The sequence below is a fragment of the Scylla paramamosain genome, chromosome 38, assembly GCF_035594125.1.
Source record: "Scylla paramamosain isolate STU-SP2022 chromosome 38, ASM3559412v1, whole genome shotgun sequence".
NCBI classification, from domain to species: Eukaryota; Metazoa; Arthropoda; class Malacostraca; order Decapoda; family Portunidae; genus Scylla; species Scylla paramamosain.
This window is the reverse complement of record NC_087188.1, coordinates 7,719,525-7,736,892: the sequence shown is the minus strand read 5'-3', so window position 1 is coordinate 7,736,892 and position 17,368 is coordinate 7,719,525. Positions and strand designations below refer to the sequence as shown.

General features: G+C 41.2%; 1 protein-coding gene across 8 annotated transcripts in view; it reads right to left on the bottom strand.

Moving 5' to 3' along the window:
• Window positions 1-13,756, bottom strand: part of LOC135091701 (dynein axonemal heavy chain 7-like) — a 63,319-nt gene extending 49,563 nt beyond the window's left edge. For 2 of the 8 annotated variants that reach the window (XR_010262600.1, XM_063989584.1), the window contains exons 1-11: window positions 6,678-6,914; window positions 5,875-6,054; window positions 5,132-5,314; window positions 3,696-3,828; window positions 2,934-3,208; window positions 2,295-2,521; window positions 1,856-1,988; window positions 1,593-1,714; window positions 1,345-1,495; window positions 666-870; window positions 131-378 (exon numbers count right to left, since the gene is read on the bottom strand). Coding sequence is in view for 6 of the 8 variants with exons in the window: in XM_063989584.1 (XP_063845654.1) it covers window positions 131-378; window positions 666-870; window positions 1,345-1,495; window positions 1,593-1,714; window positions 1,856-1,988; window positions 2,295-2,521; window positions 2,934-3,208; window positions 3,696-3,828; window positions 5,132-5,314; window positions 5,875-6,024 (1,827 nt within the window). In the remaining 2 variants the exon portion in view is untranslated. Of the gene's footprint in view, window positions 1-101; window positions 379-665; window positions 871-1,344; window positions 1,496-1,592; window positions 1,715-1,855; window positions 1,989-2,294; window positions 2,522-2,933; window positions 3,209-3,695; window positions 3,829-5,131; window positions 5,337-5,874; window positions 6,055-6,677; window positions 6,916-13,390 lie in introns of those variants that run through there. The other 6 variants (XM_063989576.1, XM_063989585.1, XM_063989577.1 and 3 more) reach the window with 6 other exon arrangements.
• Window positions 13,757-17,368: the final 3,612 nt, after the last annotated feature.

Here is a 17,368-nt window from a genome sequence, read left to right as displayed (position 1 = left end):
TTTCCCAATCATAAACTGAGACAAGGCAAAGTTATTCCACCTATCTACTGTACAGTATACCAGTAAACAACCCTGTATCATTCCACAGTGGTAAAGCTTACATCCACATGACACAGGGATAATGAATCACCTGTTTCCCATTCAGAAGGAGGTGAAGCTTGAGCACCATAGGCTTGTTAGGGTGCCCGCTGGAACCTGCCTGAGCAGGGATACCATTATCATCACCCTCACTGGAGCCTAAGTCACTTTCACCTGCTGCCTCACTGCCATTCTGCTGGGCACTGTCACCCACTGATTCACCAAGGCCTTCATCCGTTGTGTTTGTGTGGTCATCTTGAGAGGTCTGGGCTTCCTTCACTGGTGTGTGTGGAGGCTCAACTGAGGACAGAAACCAAGGCACCTTAACAATAGGAGTCCATAAATATGAATGTCTGTCACTCAAAAAACTCATTTTGGTTTTAAATTTCATTCATATTGGATTACAGATGTTTATTTTTCATGTCTTCTAACCTGAGGAACCTACTATGTTTCAAAAGATTTGTTCATTTGAGAAAATATAGCACATTTTGGGATCATTATATATAACCACAAATTATTCTATATAATGAAAAGTGTTAACTTCTGGGAAACCACCAGACCAATGGGTGCCAGAGTACTGTGTCAACCTGAAGTGGCTTCTTTGATCCACAGTGCCAGGGAGGCTGGATCCTGCAGGTCAGGTTTGGCTCCACACAGTGCAGCCGTTGTGGAGAAGAGGGACAGGAGGCACAAGGATTGCAGGTTATGAGTCATGATGTTGACAGCAGCATTACAGAAGGAGGAGAGGCGGGCTGGCTGGCTGAACCCTGGCATCTGTCCTCGCTGGAATCCCTGCACACAACACAAGGGTATTTTTCTCTTTAACACTTACATAATACTTGATAACACCCATGTTGTTGATTGGTGGGTGTTGAGGTACACTATTTCCTGACTTGTCTTGTTATACCTACAGCTTCCTCAGGGAAACTAGAACTACGAGTACATCATCTACATCACTACTCATATCATTCACTTTTCATACATACAATCGAGTTCATGATAAGCAACGCATTTATATTTTGTGGCAGCAGTGGTCCTGAATTTACTGCTAGACATCACCCACTTGTAACACTGCACCAGGACACAGAAACACATGCCAAAGCTGGACAGGCCATGCATTACTTTACCTATCAGTCACGTCCACTTGGTATTTTTATAGTGGATGAACTTCTCATTACTTGAATAGTGTCTACATAAACAATGGTACGTATATGAATCTACATTTACATAATATAGTCTGAAGGCATCTTTTTTATCATTCCTTACCTTATAGAAAATGGTCTGTATCTGTGTGAACCACTGGCCCAGCGTCTCATTGGTCTGGTCCAGCTGGTCACCCACACCTGCCATGAACTCCTCTAACTCCATGCTGCGGTGATTCTCCATCACCTTCATCACCTCCACCAGCCGCAGGGCGCTGACCAAACAACACATTGCTCATTAACCCCCATCCCCTGTCAGACACAGACACCTCACACACAACACCTGCACTCACACCTAATTGCCTCCCTCACCTGTACTCCCTGTACCACATCTCCAGGGTGGCCAGCATGCAGGGGTTCAGCAGGTGCAGGTTACGCCTGATGGAGTTCTTGGAGGGTCCCCACGACTCCAGTGCCAGGCGACTTGACTTCCCCTGTGGCAGATTATGTGAGGTAGAAATTGAGAAAAGTGACATGGCCAGTAACACAGACATTGGAACTCGTACAAAAATTAAACAGAATGCAACCTGAGTGTATGCATTAAGATCTTCATGAGTATCATTATTCAGCCATACCTCATACGCTTTCTGTGGCCGTGGGCGAGGTTTGCCAGAGTTGAGAACAAAATCCACCGCCACCTTCCTCATGTTGTGTTCGTAATCCCTCTGGAGCTGGTGCAGGAGGCTCTGACAGGTCCCCATCTGATTCCTTGCGGGTTAAATCAAGAGCTTAAAGAAATCAGCACAGTACATGCACACCACATCCACAATGCACAAATATTCTGCTCTCTTACCACGACTATTTTCAAAGACCACGGAGATGATTAACCGGGTGTTTCTCCTGTTAATAATGTAGAAATCTTGTTAATCTGTCACTAAAATCGTAAAAACGACCTTAAAACACGCATCACTTCAACTAGCCTTTTGAAAGTAGAGATGTGGCGCAAAAGTGTTTCAGAGGACCCTCTCCCACGTGACCCCATTACCTCGCCCTGTAAGACTCCCAGCAACTTGCCTGAGGTGTTTGGGCACGAGGGCGAGGATGGCAGATACCCATGACTTCTGGAAGGGGCTGGTTCGCATGGACAGGCCCCGCGTGATGAAGTAGTGATAGCGGCGGTCCAGCTGGCCCCGCCCCGCCCCGCCACCTGCTGCTTCCTCCGTCTTCAGGAGCTTCACCAAAACACGCCGGAACTCCTGGCGGTTCTCTAGCATCTCCAAGTAACTCGCCTTCTTCCTAGCCTGAGAGAGAGAGAGAGAGAGAGAGAGAGAGGGGGGGGGATGTTAATTAAAATATAAAGTGAAAAGCGAAATGTTTTGTTTGCTAGTAAAAACTTTCAAAGGCCACCGAGATTATTAACCGGTTTCAATGGGTGGCTTTCCTACTAGCGATACAGAAACATTGTAAAACTATCACTAGTATCATTAGAATAGCAAATAATAATAATAATAATAATAATAATAATAATAATAATAATAATAATAATAATAATAATAATAATAATAACAAAATACAAAACACCTTAATTATTTTCATTACAACCAGCCAAAGCAGTCTGACTTAGAGTAAGACACATATCCCATAAAAACCTCAGAAAATAACAATAAATAAGTAATCAACAACACAACGATCAGCTGAGGGGAGGCCACACACCGGAGGCCTCTCAGCACCGGCAATGAAGCGGCGGCGTTCCCTTCTGACGGCGGCCTGGTGCTTCTTGATCTTCTTGGTGAGTTCCCGCGTGGTGAGTGGCCGACGGATCTTGAACTCTGCCGGGTTGTCTGCCTCCGCCGCGGGTTCCGTCACGTAGATAGGGTCCAGCACGCTGTCCACGCCCCCCGCCCGCGCCCTGCCGCTGCTGGTACGGAGGGGCTCAGGGCGGGAGGTTCCAGGGCTGCTCAGGGACAAGTGTGGTGGTTCTGGAATATCTGAAGAGCGAAAAATTAGTAGGTGAGACTCGTAAACCGTATTTTATTACCGTTTTTTTTTTCCTCTTCTTTCTCTTAATTACTACAAGGAATGGGATGTTAATGTGGTATTTGTAAAAGCTTCAAACATATTGTGATCTCTCTCCGTTTTCTTCCGTTCAGTTGAAAAAAAATAAAGGAAAGTTGGTTCTTAGAAATATATATTGATGACTCGAGTCATTATTATTATTATTATTATTATTATTATTATTATTATTTTTACTTTTTTTGTTGTTGGTGGTATCATATTTTTTTAAGTAAAAAATCCCTACCTTTATGTGAATACTTATGCATACGTCCAAAGGTATGAGTAATAACAATAATAATAAGAAGAAGAATAATAAGAATAATAATGTGTGTGTGTGTGTGTGTGTGTGTGTATGTGTGTGTGTGTGTGTGTTCTCTACATGTCAGAGTGCAAATTAGTGAGAATAAAGGCATGCCTTACTGTGCAGGACGCGAGGCAGGGGTCTGTGGAGGGCAAGGTCGGCTGCAGTGTTGAGGCCCAGCTGTGACAAGGCCTCCAGGCGCCGACGGTGACGCTGCTTCTCCTGATCTTGGCCCGAGAGGCGGAGGGCAGGCTGCGGAGAGAGAGAGAGAGAGAGAGAGAGAGAGAGAGAGAGTATTTTTCCCAGATTCAGTCCTCTACACATTCACTCACTCCCTGATGAGCTGTGCACCTGTGTCACCTGCCTGATGAAAGGTGTTGTTTTCATGTGATTGGTTAAACCCCCCCTGACCTCCCCCACCTGGTGCGTGCCCCGTCCATTCCCATGATGAGTGATTCCCCATCATCTTCATCTCTACCATCACCAGCCCCTCTCTTCCTCCTCCCTCCCTTCCATTACTTCCTCCTCCACCTCCCAGACCCCTCCCATCCTTCTCGCCTCTACCGCAACCACCACCACCACCTCTTCCTCTAACCACTTTCAACTAGTTAATTCTGCTATTACTTGCTTGGATTCCCCTCTCCGGTCTCCTCCTCTCTCCTTCACTTTTTTCTATTCCTCCATCCTCCTCTCAACCACCCCCTCCTCCTCCTTCACCTCACCCCCCCCACTACCACCACGACCACCCTCTCCTCCTCTACCTCCCCTATACTTTCCCCCACCCCACTACCGCCTTCACCATCTCCTCCACCTCCAATTATTTTTTAACTACTAATTCTGCTATTATCTCCCCCAACCCCCCCTCTCCTCCCTCCCTTCCACCTCCGTCTTTTCCTCTACCTTCAGTTACTCTTTCACTATTATTCTGTTATCACCTCATTCGCTCACTCTCTTCAGCACACCTCTCTCTTCCTCTTCGGGATATTTACTAATGACAGAGGAAGGTGGGCGCTGGATGGTGGAAGTGAGGGGGATAAGGGGCCACTGATCATTGGAGTGGACGGCATGGACTAGGTGGAGCAGTTCATGTGGATGGGGCCTGCAGGTTTAGTTTTTGGGGAGTTCAACCAATGACATGAAAACAGCAACATTCATCAGGGAGGTGACACACGCCGCTGCTGTTATGAAGCAGGACTGGCACAAGTTTCACTGCAGCTGACTGTAACCTTCCAGATAGTACTGATCGAAACCTTACAGTAAGGGAAAAAGAGACTTGGAAACCTTTAAAGGAGAGAGTATTTTTCCCAGATTCACAGTCCTCTATACATTCAGTCACCTCCCTGATGAGCTATGCACCTGTGTCACCTGCCTAATGAAAGCTGTTGTTTTCCTGTAATTGGTTAAACCCCACCTGACTTCCCCCACCTGGCGCGTGCCCCGTTCCTTTATAAAATCGGAAACTTTTTTTATAATACATTTTATAAGATCTGAAACCTTTTATAGGAATTTTTGTATAATCAGAAACTTTTGGAATGGAGAGCGTTTGACACCTTACCATGCGGGGCCTGGCAGGAAGGAGGCGACCCGAGTCCCCGAGGTCAGTGTAGCCATCCCCTCTCTGGCCCCTGCCCCGCCTCGCCCCGCCCCGCAGCGCCTCACCCGTGCCCCGCGCCCCCGAGTCTCCCACGGCACCTGTATATCGCTGGTGGTAGCCCCCGTGGTGCCCCAGGGCGGCATCCTGCGGTAGGAAGCGAAGAACTCTGAGGAATAGATACCTTCTTAAAACATTTAGAAATTTACCTAAAAAAAAAATAATAATAATAAATAAATAAATAAAATAGAAAAAAAATATAAATAAAAGCTAAATACAAAGATGGAAAAAGGAGCTTAAATATAGGTTAGCAAGTCGGTCAATAAGATAGTAACAAATATGGCACGAAATTATAACAAATACAAAAAGAGATGCACTGTATCATTTTAGGAAGAGGTGGCTTGTCAAACAGAGAAAAAACTCCCAAACATAGATATACTGTGCGAGAAAAAATAAACAAAACAAAATAAAGTAAAGAAGTTAAATTTAATAAGGTAATACTGGAAATAGTTAATAACTTAAAAGGATAAAGAACTGCACTTCATAATTTAGAAAGAAGTTGTTTACAAAAATAGATAAATAAGATAAGATGAATAGATAAATAAATAAGATAAGAAAATAACAGATACGTGGGGAAGGAAGTCAGTGAGATGACAAGCAGATGGCCAGTCATCAGAACAACAGATACTAAGGCAGTCGTTGCTCACGCTGAGGTGCAGGGTGAGTGTGGGGGGCTGCTGCCTGGCCGCCGCGGCGCCCAAGGACCTGCCGGCTGTGGCGGGCCGGCTCCTGCTGGCGGCGCCGTCCTTGGAGGCTCGCCGAGGGGCAGGGTTGTGAGGCGCTACGCGTACATCCATCCTGAAGGTCACAGGAACCACATGCCAGTGCTGAGGGATTGCAGCAGAATAGATAAACAGATAAGTCAGACGACCTTCACATGAAAAAATGTTTGATGTCATTCTTGTTGAAGCAGGCAGGCAGACAGACAGACAGACAGACAGACAGACAGAGGAACAGATAAAACAGACAGACAGACAGACGGACAGGCAGGTAAACATACAGACAGACGGACAGGCAGGTAAACATGCATATACAGATGGACAGGTAAACAGACAGGGAGACAAATACACACACAGACAGACAGACAGACAGACAGACAGAGAGAAAAAAAAAACATATACAGAACGTGACAAAAGAAAAAAATAATAATAAGACAGGCTAAACTATGTAACCGACACACTGGCACCAGAGGCAATGTCCTGAGATTTAAAAAAAAAAAAGAAAAGAAAAGAAAGAAGGATAATGAACACATTTTTTCAGCCCTAAGAGTTACATCGCACATAGAAACAAACAACAGCATTATCAGGACCAACACATCTGCTGCCATTTGCTCTTCCTTTGGGTTCCTTTGACTTTTCCTGCAAAACAACAAGTAGAACGCACAAAAGAACCTGACAGCAAGCAAGCAACCCACATAACACCACCGTGCACTTAATTAACCTACACACACCTCAGCCAGGTAAGCCGGGACTCCTAGACAACACTCGTAAGGGACATATGTTAGTATTTGGTTAATTTTCCGCCTAGCTGTGGCCGCCGCGTGAGCAAAGGTTGCCTAGCGCCGCGCCACTGTTGCCAGGCGTCTCCATGGCAACGAGACGCCATCCTCGTCATGCTGAGAACTGCGTCATCACTTGCCACTGTCACCTGTGCTCGCCGCGCCACCTGATTAAGTATGATATCTGTATCTGGACTTGATTTGTTGTTTTTATTTGTTATTGTTATTGTTATTATTATTATTATTATTATTATTATTGTTGTTGTTGTTGTTGTTGTTGTTGTTGTTGTTATTATTATTATTATTATTATTATTATTATTATTATTATTATTATTATTATTATTATCAGTATTATTATTATTACTATCACCACCACCATCATCAACAACAACAACAACATCTTCTCAAGTTCACCCATCAGTTATCACAAAAATTCTAAATCCACATACAATTACTGTTATTTGGAGTTTCATACACAATACTAACTCTCTCTCTCTCTCTCTCTCTCTCTCTCTCTCTCTCTCTCTCTCTCTCTCTAAACAAAACCAGAATTATAACAAACTTCAAATTTAACACGCAGTACAGTAGCATTATTCTTCAAACCTTACTGACATCCTTATATTTATTTCATCTATTTATTTATCATCATATTTCATTTCTCTATTTATTTATTTATTTGATGTGAATGAATCATTGTCAATCCGGATGGCGGAGTCAACATTCGGATCCGCATCATAAGAACAAGAAACCGAGAAACGTATGATGCCTTGAATTTCTCTCTCTCTCTCTCTCTCTCTCTCTCTCTCTCTCTCTCTCTCTCTCTCTCTCTCTCTCTCTCTCTCTCTCTCTCTCTTACGCACACATTAACACATTGCCTGCCACGTGATGTTCCTCCCTCTCTCCCTCACCCTCATCCCCCTCTCTCTCTCTCCCCCTCCCTCCGCCCAAGGACTTTTCCACCTACCAATTCTTCCACATCCACGTAATGTCTCCCACCTTCCCTCCACCTGCCTCCCATTCCTGCCCCTCCCTCACCTTCCACTGGTCTTCCTGAATATATGGAGAGTTACCTTATTTCTTTCTTTTTGTTGTCTCTCGGATTGTTTTGGTTCTCTCTCTCTCTCTCTCTCTCTCTCTCTCTCTCTCTCTCTCTCTCTCTCTCTCTCTCTCTCTCTCTCTCTCTCTCTCTCTATTTATCTGTCTGTCTGTCTGTCCGTCTATTTACCCATCTATCTATCCATATATCTATCTACCCACGTACTCATCTATCCATCTATTTATCTATGCATCTATCTCAAACAATATACGTCCAAACACATTAAGTAGTTTGATCCGTGCAAAGAGAGGGCGTGGTTCTCAATACGCCTCACAGGTTCAGTTTGTGCGCAAATGTGACGATGTAAAAAATGTTGACCAAGGGAGCGTGGTCGTGAGGAACGCAGGGCCTCACTCAAGGCGCGGCGGTGCGGGGAGGCGGGAAGGACACATGGGAGGATGAACCACCGTATTCTCTAACTTCGTACATGTTGTAGCGGAAGTTAGTAGGGTTCAAACTTCTGTCCTCTTGTCCTGGCAACTTCGTACTAGTGCTTGCTCCAGTGGAAGTTAAGTTTTTTTTTTTCAAGGATGCTGTTAAGATTCCAGTGGTAGCTGATGACAGACGGGGGCATCGCATCGTATTCTCAAACTTCTTGGCAACTTTGAACGTGCTCCAGTGGAAGTTAAGAGTTTTCAAGGATGCTATTATGATTATTAGTGGTAACTGATGACAGATAGGAACCGTATTCTGAAACTTCTGGCGTCTATCTTGACAATGTTCTTGATTTATAGCAGGGGTAGGTGAGAGGAATATTGTGGGTTCGTGACACGTCTGTTGTTGGACTTTGACTGAGCCATGAACTCACAGACGATTATTGTTGTCATCACGTGCGAGACTGATGAATTTCTGGCCACGTTAAATATTAGGTGTACTGATGGATATGTGAGCAATTTTTTTGTCATCACACTATGTTAAATTCGTGAACACATTTGTTATTATCTACAGATGAATTCCTGAAAGTGTATGTTCTGTTCTGAGTGCATTCCGTTGCATTCTGGGTAAGGGTACGTGACTATACTAAAAGACTTCAAGGGATGCATGAGATTATAAAGATTGAAGACCCCAGCTCTAGATGGTGTTAGTGATGTTAAACGACACTGTTGTGATCGTAGTGGTAGTTGATAACAGACCCGGGGCAGTGTTGTCAGATTTGCAGCGTCTTAGCTTGACAATTTTGTACACGCTCTAGTGGAAGCTGTTTATATTTCCAAGCATGGCGTTGATTCTAGCAGTAGTTTAACAAGGATTCTGCACCAGTAATAGGAAAAAACACACGAGAACCTGACTAATCGTGACTAATCAACTTTGTGGCCTTTGAAAGCAGTCCTTGAAAAAATTGGAAACTCTCGAGAATTGCAACAAGGCAGCGTGCGAAGAGGCATTAAGGACGGAGAGAAGGATACGGAAGATGAATAAAGAGAACAAATATGTAAACCTTGAAGGAACATACACTGATCCAGCTTGGTCACGTATTGCTTCCCTCACCTTCACACTTCTTACTTCTTACTTCTTCTTTCCTTATTCACTAACCACTTTCAGACTCCTTTCTTTGTTCTACAGCCACCTTTAAACACCGCACTCCCTAGAAACTACAAAATATATTCTTTTTTTATCCCCTTTCTTGTAAATGTTTATAAAGGCCCCATACTTTGCTTGTAGTGTAGTTGTTACATATCATAGTGAAAGGGTTAGCACAGTTCCCTTCGTAGTGGTGTTCTCGCTTCATATCCTCACATCTCTGTAGTTGTAGTTCAAACTTTTAATATTACTGGGTTTTCTTTAGTATTTTTTTCACCTTTTTCTTATCACATGTAAAGACCCGTGCTGACTGCCTCTCCAGCCTTCAATACTTCATTTATTTAGGTTTTTATTTGGTAATTTTGTTTATTCATTTTTGTCTACCTTGTTTTATGCTGTTATGTGTTTATTTTACTTTTTTTTTTATCTTTCTACCTCATTTTTTTCGTTTTTTTACCATTTTATATTGTTTATTTATTCACTGGTTTGCTTATTATTCATTTATTATTTATTACTTACTTGCCTATCATTTATTTCTTTACTGATTTTTTTACCCTTTGTATTTAATTTATTTATTCATTTACTTTTTTTTTTCTTTTCGTTAAGTCCTCACACTATAACCTACACATGACTCCATTCCTAACCTCTTCACAACACTCCTGAGCTGCTGTACCTCCCCCATTCCTAACCTCTCCACAACACTCCTAAGCTGCTGTACCTCCATTTCTTTTCCACTCTTACCTCCTCGTGCATAAGACACATGCTTCCCTTTGCAGCCATTATGTAGCCCGTTGTTTTCTGTCAGCAGCGTTACCTTTACGTCTATGGCCACCTGAGCCTCCAGCCATCTCGAGTCACGTGGCCTACAATGCGGTTTCGTCCCCCGTATTCTCACACGTTTCGTTCCGGCAATTGTTTTCAAAGGCCACAAAGATATCCAGTCATATTCTCCTGTTCTTTTTTTTTCTATTGATGATACAGCTTTCTGGTTAAACTATCGCTGGAATCATGAAAATACTCTTGTAAACTTTCGAGAATTCTAATTTCCGTTATAGCTTGTGCAATGTGAGAGACAAGACGAAATGTTACGGAATACAATCCCATCTCATGTAACTTCCCTCCTCCGTGTGGAATCTGGATGTGGTGTTTACAAATGGATGACTTTTTTTTTGTATCTCATCTTTTTTTCTTCCCCTTCCGGCTAACGTGTTTATTTTTTTTATCTTTTTATTTTTTTGTGTGTGTACCTCCGCTCTTTTTTGTAAATTCTCTCTTTGTATCTTGTCTCTCCCATTCTTTTCTTTTTTTTTACTTTTTTTTTGTATCTCATCTATTTCTCTTCCCGTTCTGGTTAACATGTTTCTTGTTTTATTTATTTACATATCTTTTCTTTATTATTATTATGGGGCGCATCTAAGTGTGTTTTTACGACGCGAGATGTTGCCATGTTTTCTGAAATGTTCTTCGCCGTCACCTTACAGTGGGAGGGATGAATGAGTGTACTTTATTTTCAAGGAAGCCACGCACGTCAACATCCGTGGGGAGGAATTACCAAGGGCGATCAGAACTGTTGTACACCATAACAATTACCTCAGTGTTAGTAACATACATATTACAGCTACTATTACTACTACTACTGCTACCACTACTACTACTACTCTACGTATTACTACATTACTACTACCACCACCACTATCACTACTACTATGACAACCACCACCACCACCAGAGCAACGGGTACACAAAGCACAAGTCCTTCAGACACCACAGGCGACACAGCAGACCAATGACGTCCTGGCGCCGCAGCAACGAGGTCACGATGACATCAACAAGAAAGCGACGTAAACAAGAGGAGTCACAGCGAAGTCACAGAAGTCACAGAGAAGTCACAAGAGAAGTCACAGTTCTTAATTAATTCCCTTCCTTTCCCGTAATTTCAAGCAGGGAGAGAACGATAGATGAGTCAAAGAGGAGTGGAACAAGAGATGAGGTGGAAAAGGAGGGGCAGTACAATAGTTAAGATGGAAGAAAGTGGAATAATAGATGAGGTGGAAGAGAGATGAGGTGGAAGAAAAGAGAGTTAGTACAATAGAAAAGATGGAAGAGAGTGGAACGATAGATGTGGAAGAGAAGGGGACAGAATAATAGATGAGGTGGAAGAGAAAGCAACAAAACAATACATGAGGTGGAAGAGAAGGAAGCAGAACAACAGATGAGATGGAAGGGAAGGAATAAAATAATAGATGATGAGTAGAAGAAATTGAATAAACAAAAGAATATGAATTAAGATAAGTATTCCCAAAGTATTCCAAGTCAGTTCATTTTCTCCTCGTCACATAATTTTCAACGGGAGTGAAAGAACGACACGAGGAGGAGAATAAAGTGGAGAAAAAAGAGGAATCTGTAGAAAGAGACAACAAGATAATGAAGGTAAAAATAAAACTAAGAGATAAAAACTTTCTCTCTTGTCCTTTACTATTTTTTTAACTGCATTATGAACTGCCATTTTGTTACCTAATTTTGTTTATTCATTTATTCACCTCTTTATTTATCCTTATCTATCTTCATTCATCTATCATATTTTCCTTAACCGGTATCCCAAATACATAAACATTTCTAAAACAATCTAGCCAAGTAAACACTCTTCTCTTCCCATTATAAGAAAAGAAAACATCAGAGGAAAAGAAGTGGAAGAGGTGGAGGAAAAGTTGAGAAGTGGAAGAGAAGTACGCAGGGTCAAAAGACTGGTTTCCCCTCCCTCTCCCCCTCCTCTCTATCCCCCCGCTTCCCTCAGAGCAGCGTGGTGGAACTTTCCTGTCAGGTACGCGGTGTGCATAGGAGTGGAACCCGTTACGCCATTGCCGGAAAGTTTACGGCTGACGAAATAGACACGAGCAATGGTGGTGGTGGTTGTGAGGGTGGTGACTAACAGACATAGGTATTCAAGTACAGAGGGTTCTTATGCTACAGGAAATTTCATGGCTGGAAATTTACAAGAATGGTGGTGACAATGATGGTGATGGTGGTGGTGGTGACAGACATGCCGTATTTAGAAACACTCTGCTCTCTCTATTTTTTTTAAAGCCCACAGAGATGATTAGACGGCTTCTCAAGAGTGTTTCACCTGTTAATAATGTAGAAAACTTGTTAATCTGTCACTAGACCCAGAAAAACACCCTTATAAACCCGTGTCACTTCAAATAGAGCATTTTGAAAGTAGTGGAGGTGAGGCGCAGTGCTTCAGAATGCGGTACACAAACAGACATAAGCAGATAAAAAATACTACAAAGCCACAGATACAAAGGCACTGTGAATGCAATGTAACAATGATGCAGAAAAAAAAATAAAAAAAATATAACTGCTATTGTTTATGAAATTCTGCAGGCTTGTATGCAAATGTGTACGAGCTTGCAACACACACACACACACACACACACACACACACACACACACACACACACACATACACAAGAAGAAGAAGAAGAAGAAGAAGAAGAAAAAAAGGAAGAAGCAGAAGAACAAGAACAAGAACAAGAAGAACAACAGGAACAACAAGAACAAGACCAAGAAGGAGAAAGAGAGAGAGAGAGAGAGAGTGTGTGTGTGTGTGTGTGTGTGTGTGTGTTCCTAATCAAAATGTCAGTCACCTATACTCCTCACCACGTACGCCCACACATCACCCTTACCTGTATCACCCCTTCACCCTCACCCCAGACACCCTTCATCTCCACCCTTATAATATTCCTTTACCCAGACCTCTTCCTCCAAACCCACACCTCGTTTATCCTTCCATAAGCACCTATCACCTTATCAAAACCCGTATTCTGAAACCTTCTCACCACGACTGTCTTCAGAAGCCACAAAGATGAGAAGCCGGGTTTTCAAGAGCGTTTCTCCTGTTCATAATGTGGAAATCTTGATAATCTGTCACTAGAACCATAAAAACACCCTTAAGAACCCGTATCACTTCAACTAGAGCCTTTTCAATGTAGTGAAGATGCGGAGAAGTGTTTCAGAATGTACTCTCAAATCTAACCCTTACTTTACCTTCCTGCCTTGTCCTTTCTGTCCCTCCTGCCCCTCTAGGATACAACGCCCCACGCCTCACATATAAAGGGTGTTTTCCTGACAGGACTGGCGACACGGCGGCACTGGGATGAAGGACCCCTGGCGATGCATTCTCAGTAAACAACACCAGTAGTGGAGGTAGTGCGAGGAATCTGAAGCGTAGATGTGTGTGTGTGTGTGTGTGTGTGTGTGTGTGTGTGTGTGTGTGTGTCAGCAGGGATATGAGCGATAAAACAGCAATAACAGCATCAGGAAAAGGAGGACGAGAATGAGGAGGAGATGAAAGGGAGATGGAATGAGAAAGATGAAGACAACGAAAATGAGAAAGACGAAGGAAACGAGGAAAGCGACGAGGATGAAGAAAACGAGGAAGACAAAGACAATGGGAACGAGAACAAGGAAGACGAGGATGATGATGGAAGCAAGGAAGAGGAAGAAAAAATATAAGAAAGAGTACAAGAAAAAAAAACAATACAACTCAGCCATTTAAAAAAAAAAGAAAAAAAATTTTAATCTTCAGCCTGATGGTAAACAAGTCTCTATAAACACAAGCCTACATTAACACAGCCATCTGAGAACCTCACTCCTTCAGAGGCTTTCACTTCACTCCCACAGGAAACACCAAGGCAGGTGGAGAGGAAAACAATTTAGTGATTTAGGAGAAAGAAAAGTATAGATAGGAGACTGAAAGGGAAGAATAGACGATGGAATAGGACAGTAGGAAGAGAAGGGCAGGTGTACATAGGTACAGATATGTCATACAGGGACTGCCACGTGTAGGTCTATAGGCTTCCTGTAGTCTCTCTGTGTTCGTATGTTTTGATGTTCTAAGAGTAGGAGGAGAGGAGGGGAAGTACACATCCTAAACAGTGTATCGTAGAAATCCTTAAGATTCTATAATTTTTACCCTAACTGGCAGAAAGTAGAGAGAGAGAGAGAGAGAGAGAGAGAGAGAGAGAGAGAGAGAGAGAGAGAGAGAGAGAGAGAGAGTAGCAGTCAAGCAACAAGATAATGCACTGAAAAAAATAAATAAATAAATAACTGCTTAGAGGCCTGATCGCATCGCCCAATGAAAACACACCCAGCTGTGCAGAATCCCTTTTATTGGCTACCTGTTAATGACGTCATGGAGGAGGAAAAGATAGGGAGCAGCAAGCCCACAAACACAAACACACACACACACACACACACACACACACACACACACACACACACACACTATAGCAACACATGGATGCTGCGTAGAGAGGAGCAAAGGATAAATTAGTTGGGTTTTAAAGATAATGGAAAGAAAACGAGAGATGAAAAGTGAGTGTGGGAACATGTTTTCTTCCTCTCTCTCTCTCTCTCTCTCTCTCTCTCTGATATGCTGGAATCCACTACTAATATATTACTGATCTTAGAAATATTAAAACTGTCAACACTTCATATATAACGTGAATATTATACGAGATGAAGATCCATATAGGCATACATACATACATACATACATACACACATACATACACACATGAGAGGACCACGACAAGAATATGGATGTACTAGGTTGTGAAAGTAGTATAAGCTTAACACACACACACACACACACACACAAACACACACACACACACACAGAGGCACGCAATACACACAGTCCTTGAGTGACGCGCCTTGACACATTAGCTGGACGGAGACAGGTGAGTTAAGAGCGCGCACACACACACACACACACACACACACACACACACACACACACACGTGAAGAGGAGACTCACATGCAATGCCTCCTTAAAGTCCTGAAGAAACTGTAATGAGGAGCTGCTTACTCACTATACACAAAAGGAACACAAAGGAAGGTCCACCGGTGGCATACATGTGGCCCTGACGAGGTTGTGAGAAATGTATGTATGTAATAGTGAAAGTATTTATTCATTTGTTTATCTTTCTGTCTATTCGTTTATTCATTCTTTCATTTATTTATTTATTTTCGTTTTATTATATGTATTTATTTATTCATTTATTTACTTATTTATTTAAATTTCTTTCTTTACATATTCATTTTTTTCTTAGTTATTTATTAATTTGTTTTTCTTTCGTTCTTGTTTCATTTATTTATTTATTCATTCACTTTGTATGTATGTATGTATGTATGTATGTATGTATGTATGTATGTATGTATGTATGTATGTATGTATGTATCAGTTGCAAATATATATATAAATAAATGAATAGATAAAGTGAATGAATAAATAAATAAATAAATAAATAAAACAGGAAAGAAAGAAAATAAATTCATAAATAAGAAAAATAAAGAAAGAAAGAACAAAAGAAAGAAATTAAAATAAATAAATAGATAAATAAATAAGCACATTTTGAAACATCCATAACAAACATCGCTATAAAAACTTATCTGACGCTAAATAGCAATCAATAGTAATATTTCATCACTTCAACAATATAACGATGAGAAAAAACAATCTCCTCTTTCTTCCTATATTCCTAAGAAAAAAAGTAGTAATTAATGGTGCTGGTAGTGTTAATATTTCCCCATTACAGCATTCCAATCATATAAAATACGAGTTTATTATCTTTCATATTTCCTAAAAAGTAGAAATTAATATAGAGATAATTCAGCTGAAGCAGTAAATATGTATTCGTATGCACACATCAAATAACAAACAAGAAAAATAACAAATAACTACACCTTGAAATTTAATAAAAAATAAATAAATAACTCGCCCAGTAACAAAATCAATTGACTAAGTAACAGTTAGAAACGAAAAAAAAGCATAATTCACTCAAGCGTTAACATAATAAAATGAGTATGCCAGAAGAAAAGAAAAAATTAATATTCACTTCCACGCTAACAGAATCAGGTGACTAAGTAAACAATAGGAGGAAAACAGGAAGTATATTCACTCCCACGTTAACAAAATCAGGTGAACAATAGGAGAAAAAAGGAAGAATATTCACTCCCACGCTAATAAAATCAAGCGACTAAGTAAACAACAGGAGAAAAAGGAACAAAATTCACTCCCACGCTAACAAAATCAGGTAAACAATAGGAGAAAAAAGGAAGAATATTCACCCCACGTTAACAGAATCAGGTGACTAACTAAATAAAAAGGAAAAAAAATTAAGAATATTCACCCCACGTAAACAGAATCAGGTGACTAACTAAACAATAGGAAAAAAAATAAGAATATTCATCCTCACGCTAACAAAATCAAGTGACTAACTAAATAATAGGAAAAAAAATGAAGAATATTCACCCCCACGTAAACAAAATCAAATGACAACGTAGACAATAAGAAAAAAAATTACTTGAGCGTTTGTAAAATTAAATAACTTAAAAAAAAAAAAAAGATACACCCGCGCATCAATAAAATCAAATACCCACGTAAATAATGGTAAAAAAAAAAAAAAATATGTACTCGACAGAAAGAACGTGGTGCAAGCATTCCTCCTATCCTAGGTACAGGTCACCTCCCAAAACCAGTCAGCCCGCGTCACCAGTCTGCATTGCGTCATCAGCCCTGCAGCACGCCAGGCCACTGCGCCACCTCCCACAGTGCCTTCACTTATCTTCTTGTTCTTTGCCCCTGTGTTCCTTCGTGTGTTACTCCTATGTTCTTTACTTTCTTCGGTTTTCTAGTTTTCATTTTGATTGTTTTTCGTGTAACTTCTTTATTTGTTTATTCTCTCTCTCTCTCTCTCTCTCTCTCTCTCTCTCTCTCTCTCTCTCTCTCTCTCTCTCTCTCTCTCTCTCTCTCTCTCTCTCTCTCTCTTTCTTTAGTAGTAGTGGTAGTAGTAGTAGTAGTAGTAGTAGTAGTAGTAGTAGTAGTAGTAGTAGTAGTAGTAGTAGTAGCAGCAGTAGAAGTACTAGTAGTCGAAGTAATAGTATAAGTAGTAAAACAATAAAATAATAGTAATAATAATAATGATAATAATAATAATAATAGTAATAATAATAATAAT